Source organism: Callorhinchus milii, unplaced genomic scaffold (assembly GCF_018977255.1).
Source record: "Callorhinchus milii isolate IMCB2004 unplaced genomic scaffold, IMCB_Cmil_1.0 Scaffold9, whole genome shotgun sequence".
In the NCBI taxonomy this organism is placed as follows: Eukaryota; Metazoa; Chordata; class Chondrichthyes; order Chimaeriformes; family Callorhinchidae; genus Callorhinchus; species Callorhinchus milii.
The window spans coordinates 6,870,986-6,888,671 of NW_024704750.1; the positions used below are offsets into that span (position 1 = coordinate 6,870,986).

At 39.0% G+C, this 17,686-nt stretch overlaps 1 protein-coding gene across 1 annotated transcript in view; it reads right to left on the reverse strand.

Annotated features, from left to right (window-relative positions):
• Positions 1–17,686, reverse strand: part of LOC103175280 (neuroblast differentiation-associated protein AHNAK) — a 54,360-nt gene that overhangs the window by 18,028 nt on the left and 18,646 nt on the right. Inside the window, exons 2-6 of the mRNA XM_042338112.1 lie at positions 13,081–13,133; positions 12,205–12,315; positions 10,365–10,518; positions 9,599–9,780; positions 31–8,715 (exon numbers count right to left, since the gene is read on the reverse strand). Coding sequence (XP_042194046.1) covers positions 31–8,715; positions 9,599–9,780; positions 10,365–10,518; positions 12,205–12,315; positions 13,081–13,133 — 9,185 coding nt within the window. The remainder of the gene's footprint in view (positions 1–30; positions 8,716–9,598; positions 9,781–10,364; positions 10,519–12,204; positions 12,316–13,080; positions 13,134–17,686) is intronic.

The following is a 17,686-nucleotide window of genomic DNA, read 5'->3' on the forward strand; positions in this document are numbered from 1 at the left end:
GTGGGGCATTTTGAATTTTCCTTTTCCCACTCCAATGTCAACATCAGGAGCCTCTACATTTGCTGCACACAACGGTACTTGTACATCAATCTCAGGTCCCTTGATGTCTGCTTTTGCTTTGGGCAATTTAAAGTCAATGTCCGGCTTTTTCAGACTGAGATCCAATTCAGGGCCTTCGAATTTCGGCATTGACATCCCAAAATGTGGCATTTTTACTGTTGGCAACTTGAACTTGCCATCTGGACCTTCAATGTTTATTTCTGCTGAACCTGCTTCCAATTCCATCGTTGGTATGTTGATGTCAGCCTTGGGCCCTTTGATGTCCGCTGATACATCTGGTACGGTTACATCAACTTTGGGCTTACGAAGGCTTACATCTGCATCAATTTCGCCTTTCACCTTGGGGAGACTTACATCAAGATCCAATTTGGGAGCTTTTATATCAGGTGCAGAAATTCCAAATTTGGGCATCTTCATGTGGGGCATTTTGAATTTTCCTTTTCCCCCTCCAATGTCTACATCAGGAGCCTCTACACCTACTGCACATGAAGGTAGTTGTACATTAATCTCAGGTCCCTTGATGTCTGCTTTTGTTTCAGGAAGTGCAAGGTCAATGTCTGGCTTTTTCAGACTCAAATCCACTTCAGGGCCTTTGAATTTCGTCATTGAGAACCCAAAATGTGGCATTTTTACTGTTGGCAACTTGAACTTGCCATCTGGACCTTCAATGTTTATTTCTGCTGAACCTGCTTCCAATTCCATCGTTGGTATTTGGACATCAGCCTTGGGAGCTTTGATGTCCACTGAAACATCAGGTAATGTTACGTCAACTTTGGGTTTACTTAGGTTTACATCTGTATCAATTTCACCTTTCACAGTGGGCAAACTCACTTCCACGTTACCTTTTGGCAAACTCACATCAAGATCCCATTTGGGAGCTTCTAAATCAGGAGCAGAAATTCCAAATTTGGGCATCTTCATGTGGGGCATTTTGAATTTTCCTTTTCCCCCTCCAATGTCTACATCAGGAGCCTCTACAACTACTGGACATGAAGGTAATTGTAAATCAATCTCAGGTCCCTTGATGTCTGCTTTTGCTTTGGGCAATTTAAGGTCAATGTCCGGCTTTTTCAGACTGAGATCCAATTCAGGGCCTTCGAATTTCGGCATTGACATCCCAAAATGTGGCATTTTTACTGTTGGCAACTTGAACTTGCCATCTGGACCTTCAATGTTTATTTCTGCTGAACCTGATTCCAATTCCATCGTTGGTATTTGGACATCAGCCTTGGGAGCTTTGAAGTCCACTGAAACATCGGGTAGTGTTACGTCAACTTTGGGTTTACTAAGGTTTATATCTGTATCAATTTCACCTTTCACAGTGGGCAAACTCACTTCCACATCACCTTTTGGCAAACTCACATCAAGATCCCATTTGGGAGCTTCTAAATCAGGAGCAGAAATTCCAAATTTCGGCATCTTCATGTGGGGCATTTTGAATTTTCCTTTTCCCCCTCCAATGTCTACATCAGGAGCCTCTACAACTACTGGACATGAAGGTAATGGTAAATCAATCTCAGGTCCCTTGATGTCTGCTTTTGCTTTGGGCAATGTAAGGTCAATGTCCGGCTTTTTCAGACTGAGATCCACTTCAGGGCCTTTAAATTTTAGCTTTGGAATCCCAAAATGTGGCATTTTTACTGTTGGCAACTTGAACTCGCCATCTGGACCTTCAATGTTTATTTCTGCTGAACCTGCCTCCACATCCATCCTCGGTATGTTGATGTCAGCCTTGGGCCCTTTGATGTCCGCTGATACATCTGGTACGGTTACATCAACTTTGGGCTTACGAAGGCTTACGTCTGCATCAATTTCACCTTTCACCTGAGGGAGACTTACATCAAGATCCAATTTGGGAGCTTTTATATCAGGTGCAGAAATTCCAAATTTGGGCATCTTCATGTGGGGCGTTTTGAATTTTCCTTTTCCCCCTCCAATGTCAACATCAGGAGCCTCTACATTTGCTTCATACAACGGTACTTGTACATGAATCTCAGGTCCCTTGATGTCTGCTTTTGCTTTGGGCAATTTAAAGTCCATGTCCGGCTTTTTCAGACTGAGATCCAATTCAGGGCCTTCGAATTTCGGCATTGACATCCCAAAATGTGGCATTTTTACTGTTGGCAACTTGAACTTGCCATCTGGACCTTCAATGTTTATTTCTGCCGAACCTGCTTCCAATTCCATCGTTGGTATTTGGACATCAGCCTTGGGAGCTTTGAAGTCCACTGAAACATCGGGTAGTGTTACGTCAACTTTGGGTTTACTAAGGTTTCTATCTGTATCAATTTCACCTTTCACAGTGGGAAAACTCACTTCCACGTCACCTTTTGGCAAACTCATATCAAGATCCCATTTAGGAGCTTTTATATCAGGAGCAGAAATTCCAAATTTGGGCATCTTCATGTGGGGCATTTTGAATTTTCCTTTTCCCCCTACAATGTCAACATCAGGAGCCTCTACATTTGCTTCACACAACGGTACTTGTACATCAATCTCAGGTCCCTTGATGTCTGCTTTTGCTTTGAGCAATTTAAGGTCAATGTCCGGCTTTTTCAGACTGAGATCCAATTCAGGGCCTTCGAATTTCGGCATTGACATCCCAAAATGTGGCATTTTTACTGTTGGCAACTTGAACTTGCCATCTGGACCTTCAATGTTTATTTCTGCCGAACCTGCTTCCAATTCCATTGTTGGTATGTTGATGTCAGCCTTGGGCCCTTTGATGTCTGCTGATATATCTGGTACGGTTACATCAACTTTGGGCTTACGAAGGCTTACATCTGCATCAATTTCGCCTTTCACCTTGGGGAGACTTACATCAAGATCCAATTTGGTAGCTTTTATATCACGTGCAGAAATTCCAAATTTGGGCATCTTCATGTGGGGCATTTTGAATTTTCCTTTTCCCCCTCCAATGTCTACATCAGGAGCCTCTACACCTACTGCACATGAAGGTAATTGTACATTAATCTCAGGTCCCTTGATGTCTGCTTTTGTTTCAGGAAGTGCAAGGTCAATGTCTGGCTTTTTCAGACTCAGATCCACTTCAGGGCCTTTGAATTTCGTCATTGAGAACCCAAAATGTGGCATTTTTACTGTTGGCAACTTGAACTTGCCATCTGGACCTTCAATGTTTATTTCTGCTGAACCTGCTTCCAATTCCATCGTTGGTATTTGGACATCAGCCTTGGGAGCTTTAATGTCCACTGAAACATCAGGTAATGTTACGTCAACTTTGGGTTTACTAAGGTTTACATCTGTATCAATTTCACCTTTCACAGTGGGCAAACTCACTTCCACATTACCTTTTGGCAAACTCACATCAAGATCCCATTTGGGAGCTTCTAAATCAGGAGCAGAAATTCCAAATTTCGGCATCTTCATGTGGGGCATTTTGAATTTTCCTTTTCCCCCTCCAATGTCTACATCAGGAGCCTCTACAACTACTGGACATGAAGGTAATTGTAAATCAATCTCAGGTCCCTTGATGTCTGCTTTTGCTTTGGGCAATTTAAGGTCAATGTCCGGCTTTTTCAGACTGAGATCCACATCGGGGCCTTTACATTTTGGCTTTGAAATCCCAAAATGTGGCATTTTTACTGTTGGCAACTTGAACTTGCCATCTGGACCTTCAATGTTTATTTCTGCTGAACCTGCCTCCACATCCATCGTTGGTATGTTGATGTCAGCCTTGGGACCTTTGATGTCTGCTGATACATCTGGTACGGTTACATCAACTTTGGGCTTACGAAGGCTTACGTCTGCATCAATTTCACCTTTCACCTTGGGGAGACTTACATCAAGATCCAATTTGGGAGCTTTTATATCAGGTGCAGAAATTCCAAATTTGGGCACCTTCATGTGGGGCATTTTGAATTTGCCTTTTCCCTCTCCAATGTCAACATCAGGAACCTCTACCTTTGCTTCACACAACGGTACTTGTACATCAATCTCAGGTCCCTTGATGTCTGCTTTTGCTTTGGGCAATTTAAGGTCAATGTCCGGCTTTTTCAGACTGAGATCCACTTCAGGGCCTTCGAGTTTCGGGATTGACATCCCAAAATGTGGCATTTTTACTGTTGGCAACTTGAACTTGCCATCTGGACCTTCAATGTTTATTTCTGCTGAACCTGCTTCCAATTCCATTGTTGGTATTTGGACATCAGCCTTGGGAGCTTTGAAGTCCACTGAAACATCAGGTAGTGTTACGTCAACTTTGGGTTTACTAAGGTTTATATCTGTATCAATTTCACCTTTCACAGTGGGCAAACTCACTTCCACATCACCTTTTGGCAAACTCACATCAAGATCCCATTTGGGAGCTTCTAAATCAGGAGCAGAAATTCCAAATTTCGGTATCTTCATGTGGGGCGTTTTGAATTTTCCTTTTCTTCCTCCAATGTCAACATCAGGAGCCTCTACATTTGCTTCACACAACGGTACTTGTACATCAATCTCAGTTCCCTTGATGTCTGCTTTTGCTTTGGGCAATTTAAGGTCAATGTCCGGCTTTTTCAGACTGAGATCCACATCGGTGCCTTTAAATTTTGGCTTTGAAATCCCAAAATGTGGCATTTTTACTGTTGGCAACTTGAATTTGCCATCTGGACCTTCAATGTTTATTTCTGCTGAACCTGCCTCCACATCCATCGGTGGTATGTTGATGTCAGCCTTGGGCCCTTTGATGTCTGCTGATACATCTGGTACGGTTACATCAACTTTGGGCTTACGAAGGCTTACGTTTGCATCAATTTCACCTTTCACCTTGGGGAGACGACCATCAAGATCCAATTTGGGAGCTTTTATATCAGGTGCAGAAATTCCAAATTTGGGCATCTTCATGTGGGGCATTTTGAATTTTCCTTTTCCCCCTCCAATGTTTACATCAGGAGCCTCTACACTTGCTTCACACAACGGTACTTGTACATTAATCTCATGTCCCTTGATGTCTGCTTTTGTTTCAGGAAGTGCAAGGTCAATGTCTGGCTTTTTCAGACTCAGATCCACTTCAGGGCCTTTGAATTTCGTCATTGAGAACCCAAAATGTGGCATTTTTACTGTTGGCAACTTGAACTTGCCATCTGGACCTTCAATGTTTATTTCTGCTGAACCTGCTTCCAATTCCATCGTTGGTATTTGGACATCAGCCTTGGGAGCTTTGATGTCCACTGAAACATCAGGTAGTGTTACGTCAACTTTGGGTTTACTAAGGTTTACATCTGTATCAATTTCACCTTTCACAGTGGGCAAACTCACTTCCACGTCACCTTTTGGCAAACTCACATCAAGATCCCATTTGGGAGCTTCTAAATCAGGAGCAGAAATTCCAAATTTCGGCATCTTCATGTGGGGCATTTTGAATTTTCCTTTTCTTCCTCCAATGTCAACATCAGGAGCCTCTACATTTGCTTCACACAACGGTACTTGTACATCAATCTCAGTTCCCTTGATGTCTGCTTTTGCTTTGGGCAATTTAATGTCAATGTCCGGCTTTTTCAGACTGAGATCCACATCGGGGCCTTTACATTTTGGCTTTGAAATCCCAAAATGTGGCATTTTTACTGTTGGCAACTTGAACTTGCCATCTGGACCTTCAATGTTTATTTCTGCTGAACCTGCCTCCACATCCATCGTTGGTATGTTGATGTCAGCCTTGGGACCTTTGATGTCTGCTGATACATCTGGTACGGTTACATCAACTTTGGGCTTACGAAGGCTTACGTCTGCATCAATTTCACCTTTCACCTTGGGGAGACTTACATCAAGATCCAATTTGGGAGCTTTTATATCAGGTGCAGAAATTCCAAATTTGGGCATCTTCATGTGGGGCATTTTGAATTTTCCTTTTCTTCCTTCAATGTCAACATCAGGAACCTCTACCTTTGCTTCACACAACGGTACTTGTACATCAATCTCAGGTCCCTTGATGTCTGCTTTTGCTTTGGGCAATGTAAGGTCAATGTCTGGCTTTTTCAGACTGAGATCCACTTCAGGGCCTTTAAATTTTGGTTTTGAAATCCCAAAATGTGGCATTTTTACTGTTGGCAACTTGAACCTGCCATCTGGGCCTTCAATGTTTATTTCTGATGAACCTGCCTCCACATCCATCGTTGGTATGTTGATGTCAGCCTTGGGACCTTTGATGTGCGCTGATACATCAGGTACAGTTACGTCAACTTTAGGTTTACTAAGGCTTACATCTGCATCAATTTCACCTTTCACCTTGGGCAAACTCATATCAAGATCCAATTCGGGAGCTTTTATTTCAGGTGCAGAAAATCCAAATTTGGGCATCTTCATGTGGGGCATTTTGAATTTTCCTTTTCCTCCTCCAACGTCTACATCAGGAACCTCTACATCTACTTCACACGACGATATTTGTACATCAATCTCAGGTTCTTTGATGTCTGCTTTTGCTTTGGGCAGTGTAAAGTCAATGTCTGGCTTTTTTAGGCTTAGATCCACTTCAGGACCTTTGAATTTCGGCATTGACATCCCAAAATCTGGCTTTTTAACCTTTGGCATTTTAAACTTGCCATCTGGACCTTCGATGTTCATTTCTGCTGAACCAGTATCAAGATCCACTGTTGGTGCGTGGATATCAATCTCAGGTCCCTTGATGTGTCCTTCAGCTTTGGGCAGTTGAATGTCAATGTCTGTTTTTTTCAGACCAATGTCAACTTCAGGGCCTTTAAATTTTGGCATTGAAATCCCAAAATATGGCATCTTTACTGTTGGCATATTGAACTTGCCATCTGGGCCTTCAATGTTTATTTCTTTTGTTGGTATGTTGATTTCAGCGTCTGGAACTTTGATATCTGCTGACACATCAGGTAGGGTTACGTCAACTTTGGGTTTACTAAGGCTTACATCCACATCAATTTCACCTTTCAGCTTTTTACTCGCATCCACATCACCTTTTGGCACATTATCCTCAAGTTTCAATTTGGGAGATGCGGAAAATCCAATTTTGGGACCTTTATTGTGGGGTAGTTTGTATTTGCCTTTTTTTCCACCAATCTTAGCTTCTGAAATCTCCATGTCTATTTCAAAGGATGGTATTTCTGTGTCCATTTCAGGACCCTTCATACCTAGTTTTGATTTTGTAATTGTAGTCTCACTGTCTGCCTTTTTTGAACCAACGTCTTCTTCAGTGCCTTTAAATTTTGGCATTGACAACCCAAAATGTGGTATTTTTACCTTTGGCATTTTAAACTTTCCATCTGCACCTGCAATGTTTTTTGTGGAACCAATCCCTACTTCCATTGTTGGTGGATGAATTTCAGTCTCTGGACCTTTGATCTGCATTGATGCAGCAGGTAGAGTTACTTCAATTTGGGATTTTGTGGGGCTAAGGTTCTCATGTCTTATTTGGGGCAGAGTCACATCCAATGATGGCACTTTTACCTTATCTATTTTTAAGGAAGCATCAGGGTTTTGCACCTGAACAACCCCAGCGCTGAATTCACCAGTCAGCATCACTGTTTCTGTATCGACTTTAGAGGCATCATCTGGTGGATAAGAAATGTCAACATTTTGAGCCATCTCATCAGGTGCAGTCTTTTTAATTTTCTTCACTGTCTTCAACTTGGGTTTTTTTCGCACATCTTGAATTGTCCCAACGGCACCTTTGGATGGAGATACCTGGATGTGTACTTGGGATCCTTTGATTTCTGTTTCAGTACTTTTAAGTGGAATGTTAATATCTGGCTGTTTCATGATTATATCTGTTTCATTACCTTGAAATGATTGTAATATGACATTGGTTGGCATATTGGTGCTTTGGTGTTCCATTTGTACGGTGTAGCCAAGTATTGAAGAGCCTGCTTTGTCTTTGTGTTCACTCGGTATTGTTGTCTGCACTGTTGAAACGTACGGTCTGGCTTTCAGTTGTTCAGAAGCTTTAAGGGATACATTTTGTCTTTTGTCACCCTCTGCCTTTGGTTGTGAAATTTGGATTGTTTCACTCTCCTGGTCTTGTGGTGAGAGTGAGTGTGATGTTGTTTCCTGTGGTAATGTAATGGTGATATCATCTTTGGGAGAAATTGTTTCCGACAGCAAAAATTTGGCTATTTTGAGCTTTGGCATTTTGTATTTTGTTTCTAGGTCCAGATTTGTCTCTTGTTTTTCATCTTTGGGCTTTTGCTCAGTTGGTTTGACTCCTGTCATTATTTTGTCATCTTTTGTGTTCTGTAATGTAACATCTACAATTATTTTTGCACTGCCTTGTTTTGCTGTTGAAAATTCTGTGCTGTCTGTGGAAACCATTTGTGTGTCTTCAGGGACCTCTGCCTTTGTACTTGGACCAAGATGTGGAAATTTTATTTTTTTTCTTCGTTTCTTTACTTTTTGGGGTGATTCTGGCAATTTTAAACAGGATTCTATATCTGTGCTTGTTGCAGTGATTACCCGCTGATCATACTCTTCTGCTTCTGGTAAACTGTGAGATCTGTCTAATTTGTCCATCTTTGTTTTTCTGCTGTCTGGGAATGTGGAGCCAGAAAATGTTATGTCTGATACCTTAGCTGTTTTCGTCGTGCCCTTGTTACCCATTTCCTGACGTTGTGTTTCTCTGTGTATTTTCATTTCTTCGGAATCAACCAGTTTTGTTTTCTTCTGGTATAGGTCTGTAAAAATGTCTTCTTTTTCTCCCTATGAAAAAATACAGAGTATTATTTCATCAGTTCATGTTTTGAGAAGAAACTATATCTTATAAAGATGTGTTCAACTGTTGCTAACAACTAATGTAACAGTAGTTTTTGTGCAATATTGCATATCAATATGTGCTACAATATATGTGTCAGCCTGGCTCAATTAGTAGCACTCTTGTCAATGAATTTGGGTTCAAGCCCAACAATGGAACTTTGAGCTTGTTTCCTAATAATAATAATATAGCATTTGATATATTCTTAAATGGAGTGCTGCATTGTCAGAGATCATGTCCTTTGAATGAGATGATAAACTAAAATTCTGTCTGCCTGTGAAGATAAACATTAAAGCTCCTCCGGTACTATTCGAAAAGAAAAGGGAGTTTCTCGCTCCCATAAAAAATTGATCATTCACTTCCAGATTGTCTGTGGGGCATTGCAGTGTCTAAGTTGGCTGCTGCATTTGCCTATGAACAGTTAGTCAGTATACTATTCAAACAAGTCTGTGAAGTGATTTAAGGTGTTTTCACGAGATAAGTCAAGTGTTTTGGCAAGTGCAAGAGTGATTATTATTGCAAGGTGTGAGAATATCCCAGGTAGCTCATACAGTTGTGTAAAAAAAATGGGATAGAACAATTCTGGGTTTGCCACCCGCTGAGTACACTCAGAGAGGTTTGTAAAATGAGCACATTGTCTAAAAAATTGGGGAGGGAAGAGGTAAGCAGGGTCTGGAGATTACAAGACCATAAGAGAGATTTGGATGAAGAGAACCCTTTGCTTTATTTGATCTCATTTGTCCATTACCTTCTTCCTATTACAGCAATCAAGATGTTCCTTAAGTTAGCTCAGTGCAGACATTGAATGCTTTTCCTGGAAAGTAAACCTACCACAATCGATTTGAATTCTTTTATATCAACTTGCTCAGGTCCTATTGCGGCAGCTGCAGCACTGGGGATCTTTCGCTTCAGGCAGTACTGTATCTTGTACGGCTCGGAGTACTGCAAAATCTTGAGAGCATCTTCAAATTTCATGTTATCAAAATAAACTGTCGCACTGATAAGCTGATCACCTGATGAAAAAATAAAAGAATTTGTTTTTTTACTGGTCAGTTTTAAATATTTATGATGAGCTTCTTTAATTCAGATGCCATCAAGTATAATACATTTAATATATCAGTTTTAACTATAGCCGGGATCCATAAAACACTATATGAGGAGCAATTGTGAATTTGACTGTGAATGTGTCATGTGCAATGGTGACTAATTGGAGATAAGGTACAGATCAGTCATGATCTTATAGAATGGTGGCACATGCTCGAGGGGCTGAATGGCCTACTCCTGTTCCTGTGTCTAAGTCACTCCCTGATCGACGATCAATTCTTAATCACCCATTTCTGGGTCATCCCGACTTGGAAGGATTCCATAATGTAAGAAGCTCGATGCTGTGATGGGAGATTAGGTATTCTGGAGGAATGAGATCAGATTGGCTGAAGGGCCTTTTCAATAACAATTATAATAATTAGTATTTAGGTCAATCCTTACACTGAATGATTCATTTACGAACGGAACTATAGGGGGCGCTCTCAGTCTTCTAGTTTTACATTTTTAAGACTTTTTCAAGTAAACCAGCGGGAGGGAATATTTAATGTCTTACCTTCTCTCATGCTTAACAGCTTTGCGGCAGGAGATTCTTTTTGTACATTCTTGATAAATATACCCTTATTCTCTCCACCCTTAACACTGAATCCACCTGCACCTACTTCAGCTTCTGTTTTCAGAATCACTTCCATGTCGGTTTCCATTTCTCTCTGGAAAGAAGTGTAGAAAAGATTGTAAATTGAGCTCAAGGTGTGTATCAATTTTTTTTGTGTTTTACCATTTCATGCATTTGTTTCCAATCTGCATAAACTTACTTGTCCAGCGCTTTGGGACGTCCTCCCGACGTGAAAGGCGCTCTATAAATGGAATCTTGTTGTTGTTGTAAACGTTATAGAGCAATCAAAAGTGAGACATCATTTAAACCCACCACTTCATGACTTATGCTTGCAGGTAACTTTCTTCGTTACGTTTTCTAACCCTCTTTTAAATTTTTCTTTTTTGCAGTAAGTAAATTCCTGAAATCCCTCTTGCAGTCTCTCTTCTGGCACCTACTGAAGAGAATTATGTAACTACACTGAGAGAATCTTCAAATCGTTCATAAAGAGTATTCTGTAAATTGCAGTATATGATGTTAGGATGAGAGGTTTTAAATAGTCCATAGATGTTTTGATGAACTACTTTGACATACACAAATCAAATAGTTAAAAAATTCTCTAAATTATACCTGATTTATAAAGCATTTCTAGAGTCTATTTAATGCAATGTTTGATATTACAAGTATGGTACAAATCCAGTTTTAAGGACACTAATTTGATTTTACTTCCAAAACTTCCTCAATACAATAAGTCACAGTACAACTCCAGTTACATTCCAATAAACATTTAAACATTGGGTGGTCTATATTTGTGAGGTTTGGTCACAAGATGAACCCTTAAGCATTCTAAAGTTATGTATAAGTAGGATTTTATATGACTAACACGTAACAAATACAGTAAACAAGTACAATGTTCTTGTCACTATCTTGAGTTTAGTTGTATCTGTATTGTTTGATACCACAACTAAAATATGCCAATTTGTTTAACGCTTAAGGGATTAGCTTGTGACCAAACCTCTCAAGAATGGACCACACAAGTTTAAAAGTTTATTGGAATTGGCTGCAATGTAACTGGAGTTGTACTGTGTCTCACTGTATTGAGATAGTTTTGGAAGTAAAATCAAATTGATGTTCTTAAAACTGGATTTGTACCATACTTTTAATATCAAACCAATGAACTGTAGAAGTGCATTATAAATAGGGCTTAAATTAGGCAAATGTTTCATTTTCCGCCTTTGTTTCAAGCTGAACACTGCGCCTGCTGTACTTCAATGCAGCCGGTAAATGCAATAGCGGCATTACAAGTTACAAAATGATTTGCAGGATTTAGCATTATTTGGAACCAAAAAATGTTTATAATTTGGATGTTTATTCCAATTGCAAAATACAACTGGTGCAAAGAGATATAAGCCTCTTTTGGTAGGTAACTGAATGGGACACAAGTGCATGCACGACTTAGGCGATTGTACGATTCATAAAGAGATGACCTGTCGAGTTTTACTGTATCTCTGAACCGAAAATGTCCAGTTCACTCAGCACTTTTAATAACTACTGGACTGCTTATTGATCTGCTGTTGCTGAATCTGCTAAATTATCTTGGATACATAAACATATATTACCGCGTGCCTGGCTTTAGCAGCTTCCAATTTTGCTGCTCAGATTTGGTATGATTATTGTCTGGCAGTCACTGATAAGTGAGCTGTTAGTTGCTGAAGAATAATTTAGCACACACAGCAGAATTTCAATTACCATGCTGATAATTAGTCCATTTTGTTATTATTTGAACTTTTAATCTACGTACCTTTTTGCCTCTGCCTCTGATTTCCTCTGTTAATGAGTAGTCATATACCGGTGAAGACCCTTGTGGCCTTGGTCTAACAGTTTCTACAAATTCAGTTGGCAGTTCACATACCTAGAAAGAGAGCATTGCAAATGTCATATCATAAAAATAAAGGAAATCTTAAATAAAATGAACTGGCCTAGATATATTTAAAAAATTGTGAATTTTTAACAAAAGACCATTTTGTCTCGAGGACTAAAATGCAACATTCACAAAACAGTTCCATTGCATTACTTCCTATTATCGGATTGTGAAATTTGTGGCCAATCAATTGTGAATCCCAAGTAGGAAAAAAAACAGTGAACAAAACACTAGCTGTTTCCCACTCATATTTTGCTCATCGAATTCGACTTGTGGGCCACGGACTTGCATTAACACAATGAATCTGGTTGGTGAATATTTTGATCCTAAAATGTAGCATTTAAATCGAGTTTTCAGAATTTTAAGAAGGCTTTTTATATTTTGCAATATAATGTCATCTGATTAAAATAATAATTATAAAAGTTTGTTTCATTTTCTCTGGCTGCATACTGGCCATTTTTTATTACCGTATTAAGATCAAGACCTTTTCATGAAAAAGTTAAACATTTCCCACAATAGAAAGAATACAATTGGGTAGAGTGTAATATAAGCACTGTTATGCAAATTGCTAGCGTTTAAAGAAATGGGATACATTCAAATTATGTGATTGATAATAAAAAAATTATTATTATTCATTTTTAAAATCTTTACACTCTCATGTGCAGTGCCAAACTAATATATATCGAAAAGACTGAATCTTAGAACTATTTCATACCTACAGTTGAATAGCTAATAATTTCATAAATGATTACTTACAGAACCATCATCTCCATCTTCTGTCTCGGCGTCTTTCAGACACTGGACAGATCCTATAGGGGAAAAAAACTGCTTAATAGCAAGAAATAACAATAAAACTACTGCAATACTTAAAACGTAAAGTTAAGATAGTCTTCAGAATCTTAATGTCTATCCATATTAAACAACAACAACAAGATTACATTTGCATAGTGCCTTTTACGTTGGGAGAATATCCCAGGGCGCTGAACAAGCCCTAACAAACTCTTCTAAGCCAGATTTTCTTAAATCTCACATTTCATGTCCACAGGGCATCAGATCCCAATGAATGCTTCAGTCTGAATTATTTTCCCAGCCACATTCTATGTGCGCTAGTTGTCATGGTACCTTCCCTCAGAAAATAAGACAAGTTCTACCTGCGTACGCTATCTTTATGGGAATAGTCTTTCTTCGCAATAGCACGATGGCAAAGTTTAGGACTGCAAAGAACAATTTCAGAACAGGCACCAAGAAGTATTTCTTTACACACTGCATAATTAATGATTGGAACAGTAAGGGCGTAGGAGGCCAGATTCATTCACAAAACAGCAGAACAGTCAGGTGGATACTCTGGAAAGATATGATGAAATAAGCCGAAGAGCCTTATTCAGCAATTAGAGAGGGGTGGAGGGCAAGGGGTGGAGGAGGGAAAATGACCGAAGGTACAGACGAAAAGGAGGGTCCTGAGATGGGTTTTGAAGGAGGCAAGGGAGGAGACGAGGCGGTGGGCTGCCGGGATGGAGTTCCAGTGGGTGGGGGCAGAAAGGCTGAAAACCTGACCACTGATAGTGAAGCAGGCAGGGCGGGGACGTGGAACAGACAGACGGGTTGGTGAAGTTTTAATAGGTTGCAGAGGCAAGGTGGAAAAACAATTCAAATCTAATTCTAGCATCACATAAGATTGTATCACGTCAAAGCTGGATTGATTTCAACTGGTGGAAGGTTCATGGTTTCATGAAGTGGCTCCAACAACTGAAGGTTGTTATAAATACAGTAAATAATTCAGTAAAGTATCACAAAACGCAACCTTATGATATCCTTATTGGTATCCCATAATCATGCCGTTCTTAGCTATTGTATCAAAAATGCCTAATATCTTTCTGTATTTGACATGTAATCCTGATTTTGGTTGGACTTGGTGGAATTAGCACTCTATCTAACTGTACGAGGGCCCATCATTAACTTCCAAATCTGAAATTACAGAATTGTTGAAACATTTCTGGATGAATTACTCTTCCATTGCAGTTGATGTGAAGCACCTCCCATACGCTTTTTGGCTCAATAACTCCCAATGTTTGATGAGATAATAAGTCATATCTTTTAAAGCTGGAACGTTTTAAATAATTAACTGAAAATCAGAACAAAATTGACATTAGTCGTAATTATTTGTGTTTGAGAACTTGGCTGGAAAACTGATTTTTAAACACTGAACGATAATGCTCAGAAACATTTTATAGTTTATATAATGTCATCCAACCATTCCTCCTTTTGATCAGGTTACAGCTTTATAACTCTCTCACCCTCCCAACTATTTTTATGATAAAAACGCTGTAACCTTTCAATCCTGAATTTATTGCCCCTTTTACAACATTTGATGGGAAAGTTGAAAAATGTTAGAAAGTATCACCTTTAGAAGTAAATCTTTCATTTCCATAGCTTATCTACCAGCAGAACAATGAAACATTAATTCTGGTTCACAAGTAGATTTCAAAATTTGGCTTGAAGCAGCAAAACTCAGCCATGATTATTGGGCAGTGTTACAGATCCTTGTTGAACAAGAAAGACAAAGAAACTATGTCAGATTGTCAAAGCCGATGAAAGGGAAGAGCTGCGTCAACATATTATCCTTTCTCTGCGTAATTCTGAGGGAAAAACACTAGGTAAAGTTTCAGATGGAACCAATAGCACTTCCTGATGCATCTCATTGAGACACTGGTTAACTGTAACCTCCAAATTGCAGCTGACTATAAAATGCTACAAAGGAAGCGGAACTCAATGAAGAACTTCAAAAGCCTATCACTGCCATCTGCATCAACAGTCTAAGGGTAATCATAGCGTGTAATGTTCCCGGAGGAACTCTGAACCAAATTCTTTCTTTGCCAATTGCAGAATATTTGATCCATTGGCCAAGACTCAGAAGTGATGGAATGCTAGCAACTACAAGAATATTCTGCACATCTACCTTTGTGATAAAGAAGAATTCAAGTGTGATTTTGATATCTACCTGGCTCATGATGTGCCTGTTATTGAAAGTACAACATCACTTGAATTGTGGAATTCTAAAACCCTTTTATTGTCTATCTTGTTCAGCGTGCCACTGTGTGCAGTTGCCGTACCAAACCCTGTTGAAAGGCCATGTGGCCAATTTAGAAACGTTCAAGATAAAGCATCATATGTGCTTAATTGAAGCCTATCTTGGACAGCTCAACATTGTATAGCGCAATATGAATAAAATGTCAAATCTGGAGAACTTTTGGTATAACTATTTAGAATAATAGGGTTTGGCCTAGACTGTAGATATGGAATGAATATTGTGCAATTTTACCAGATTACTATACAGTATTGTCCTAGAAAATTAAATGGTGGGAGTGAAATTTGTTACAGGGCAGAATATACATAGCCTAAGGAAGGAGTGGATTTAGTAGATCAATTGGCTTTTTCCAATTTTACATTTTCTTAGATTCTTAAGACACGTTTTATTCTTAAGGCTGAAATCAGTCAATTCAACAGAGACTGGCACTCATACCCTCAACCTTATGGTCTGCATGGTATAGGCCTGGTATATCTTTGCTCCTTGATCCCCTTCCTTCCATCTTGAGAGAAAGAACTTCTGGTTCACATCTGTGCTTGTTATTGACACAACTACTGGAAATGAACCATCTATAGATACAGACTTAGATCTTACCATTCTATGAAGCAATACAACTATCCACCAACTATCCGCATTACCAACTGCAGGTACCTCACAAAAAGTCACTTTGTGTAGTGCAAAAGAGCAAATGCTTTGAAATAAATCGTTCTTAATAGAAAGTGCTTAAAATTCAATTTCCATACGAACCCTTTTGACTAATGAAACAATTCCAAATACAAATACACAATGGCACCATTATTGCACAGATAAAAGATTTCTTTGAGAAATTTTCAACAACATGCTGCTGTACACTTAATTTACTAATTCAATCCAGTGTGTTGGATAACTGACATGAATCCCGTGAGCAAGTTGCGGTAAATAGCCGACTCTTCCAAGCGAAAGAGTAAGCAGGCATATAGCGTTCCAAACTAAAAATAATTATCAGTTTGTGCATGTCACATGGTATAATCAAGGACACTGACTCTATGTCAGGCATCGTTAGTGAAACATATTAAAGATTTCTACTGCTACGTATAAACACGTGATACTCAGAAATATGGTATTTAGAATGGTGCATATTTTCGCTGCTTCTGAGGCTACCGAGGGTCAGATGAGGCATATTTAACTCTCTCCTGATTGATATCGGGAAATTTTTCTAATATTTGTCTGTTGAAGTAAACTGTTGTGGCTATGAGGTGTATTTTCTTCCATGTGTTCCCGTAGACTGAATGCTGTTCCATGCATCCAACACAGGAATAGTGCAGGAATCCGTAGCATTGTGAACATCAGAATTTGCCCTGGTCAACAACATCTACTTGGACTTATATAACGCCCTCCATGCAGGGTAGCGTCTCAGAGTGCTTAACAGTGGTAGAGCCTGGTCAAGTTCGTATTGAGTTTCAGCCACTAATTAAAAACAGTTGGCTGTGCAATAAGAGGAATTGTTATCTTGAAGAAAAGTTCTTTCATCTTTAACTGGAAAACAAACTTAATAATATATTTTTAAGCATTTTAAGCAAATATAGCATTGTAGATTATCTGCAAAATAAAATAATGAATTATTTTTGCCTGCAATGTGTCACTTCTAAAAAAAGACCATGTTAAACACATTAGAAATTTATAGGAATACATGTATACTGCAGTTGAATTCTGATAAATCTAAAACATTTTCCAGGGAATTTTATTATTTGATCATGACTTGGAATATAAACTCTAAACTGCAGGTGAAAATAGTCAATTTGCAAATCTATACAATGTGCCCATTTAAACACTCAAGTCCGAAATTCAATCGAAACAATAGAAACACATGTTTAAAATATGCTGCCACTCAACTTTTAAACTGTTTGTCTTTAAATGAAAATCAAACTGACACTTCCTTGTATTTATTGTGCCACTGATTGATGGCACTGTCTTCATGGATCTGAAAACAAGATGTAATGAAATGTGTCACTTGAAGCACCATCATTATTATTATGTAGATGTTAATTGGCCTTTCTATGGCTGCTTCCACTTCAAATGTAAAAGGATTTCAACCACTTTTTCACGACAGTACCTCTTCAAAGACTGAATCATTGGGGACATTTTATGCTGGAATCATAATACTGTATTTAAATGTGTTACTCAGATTGAGATTTTCACATGTGAGTGAATGGTGGATGGTTAACTACAGTGAGAATCTATACTTGGATTATTAGAATAATAATAATAATAATAATAATAATCCTTGCATTTGATATA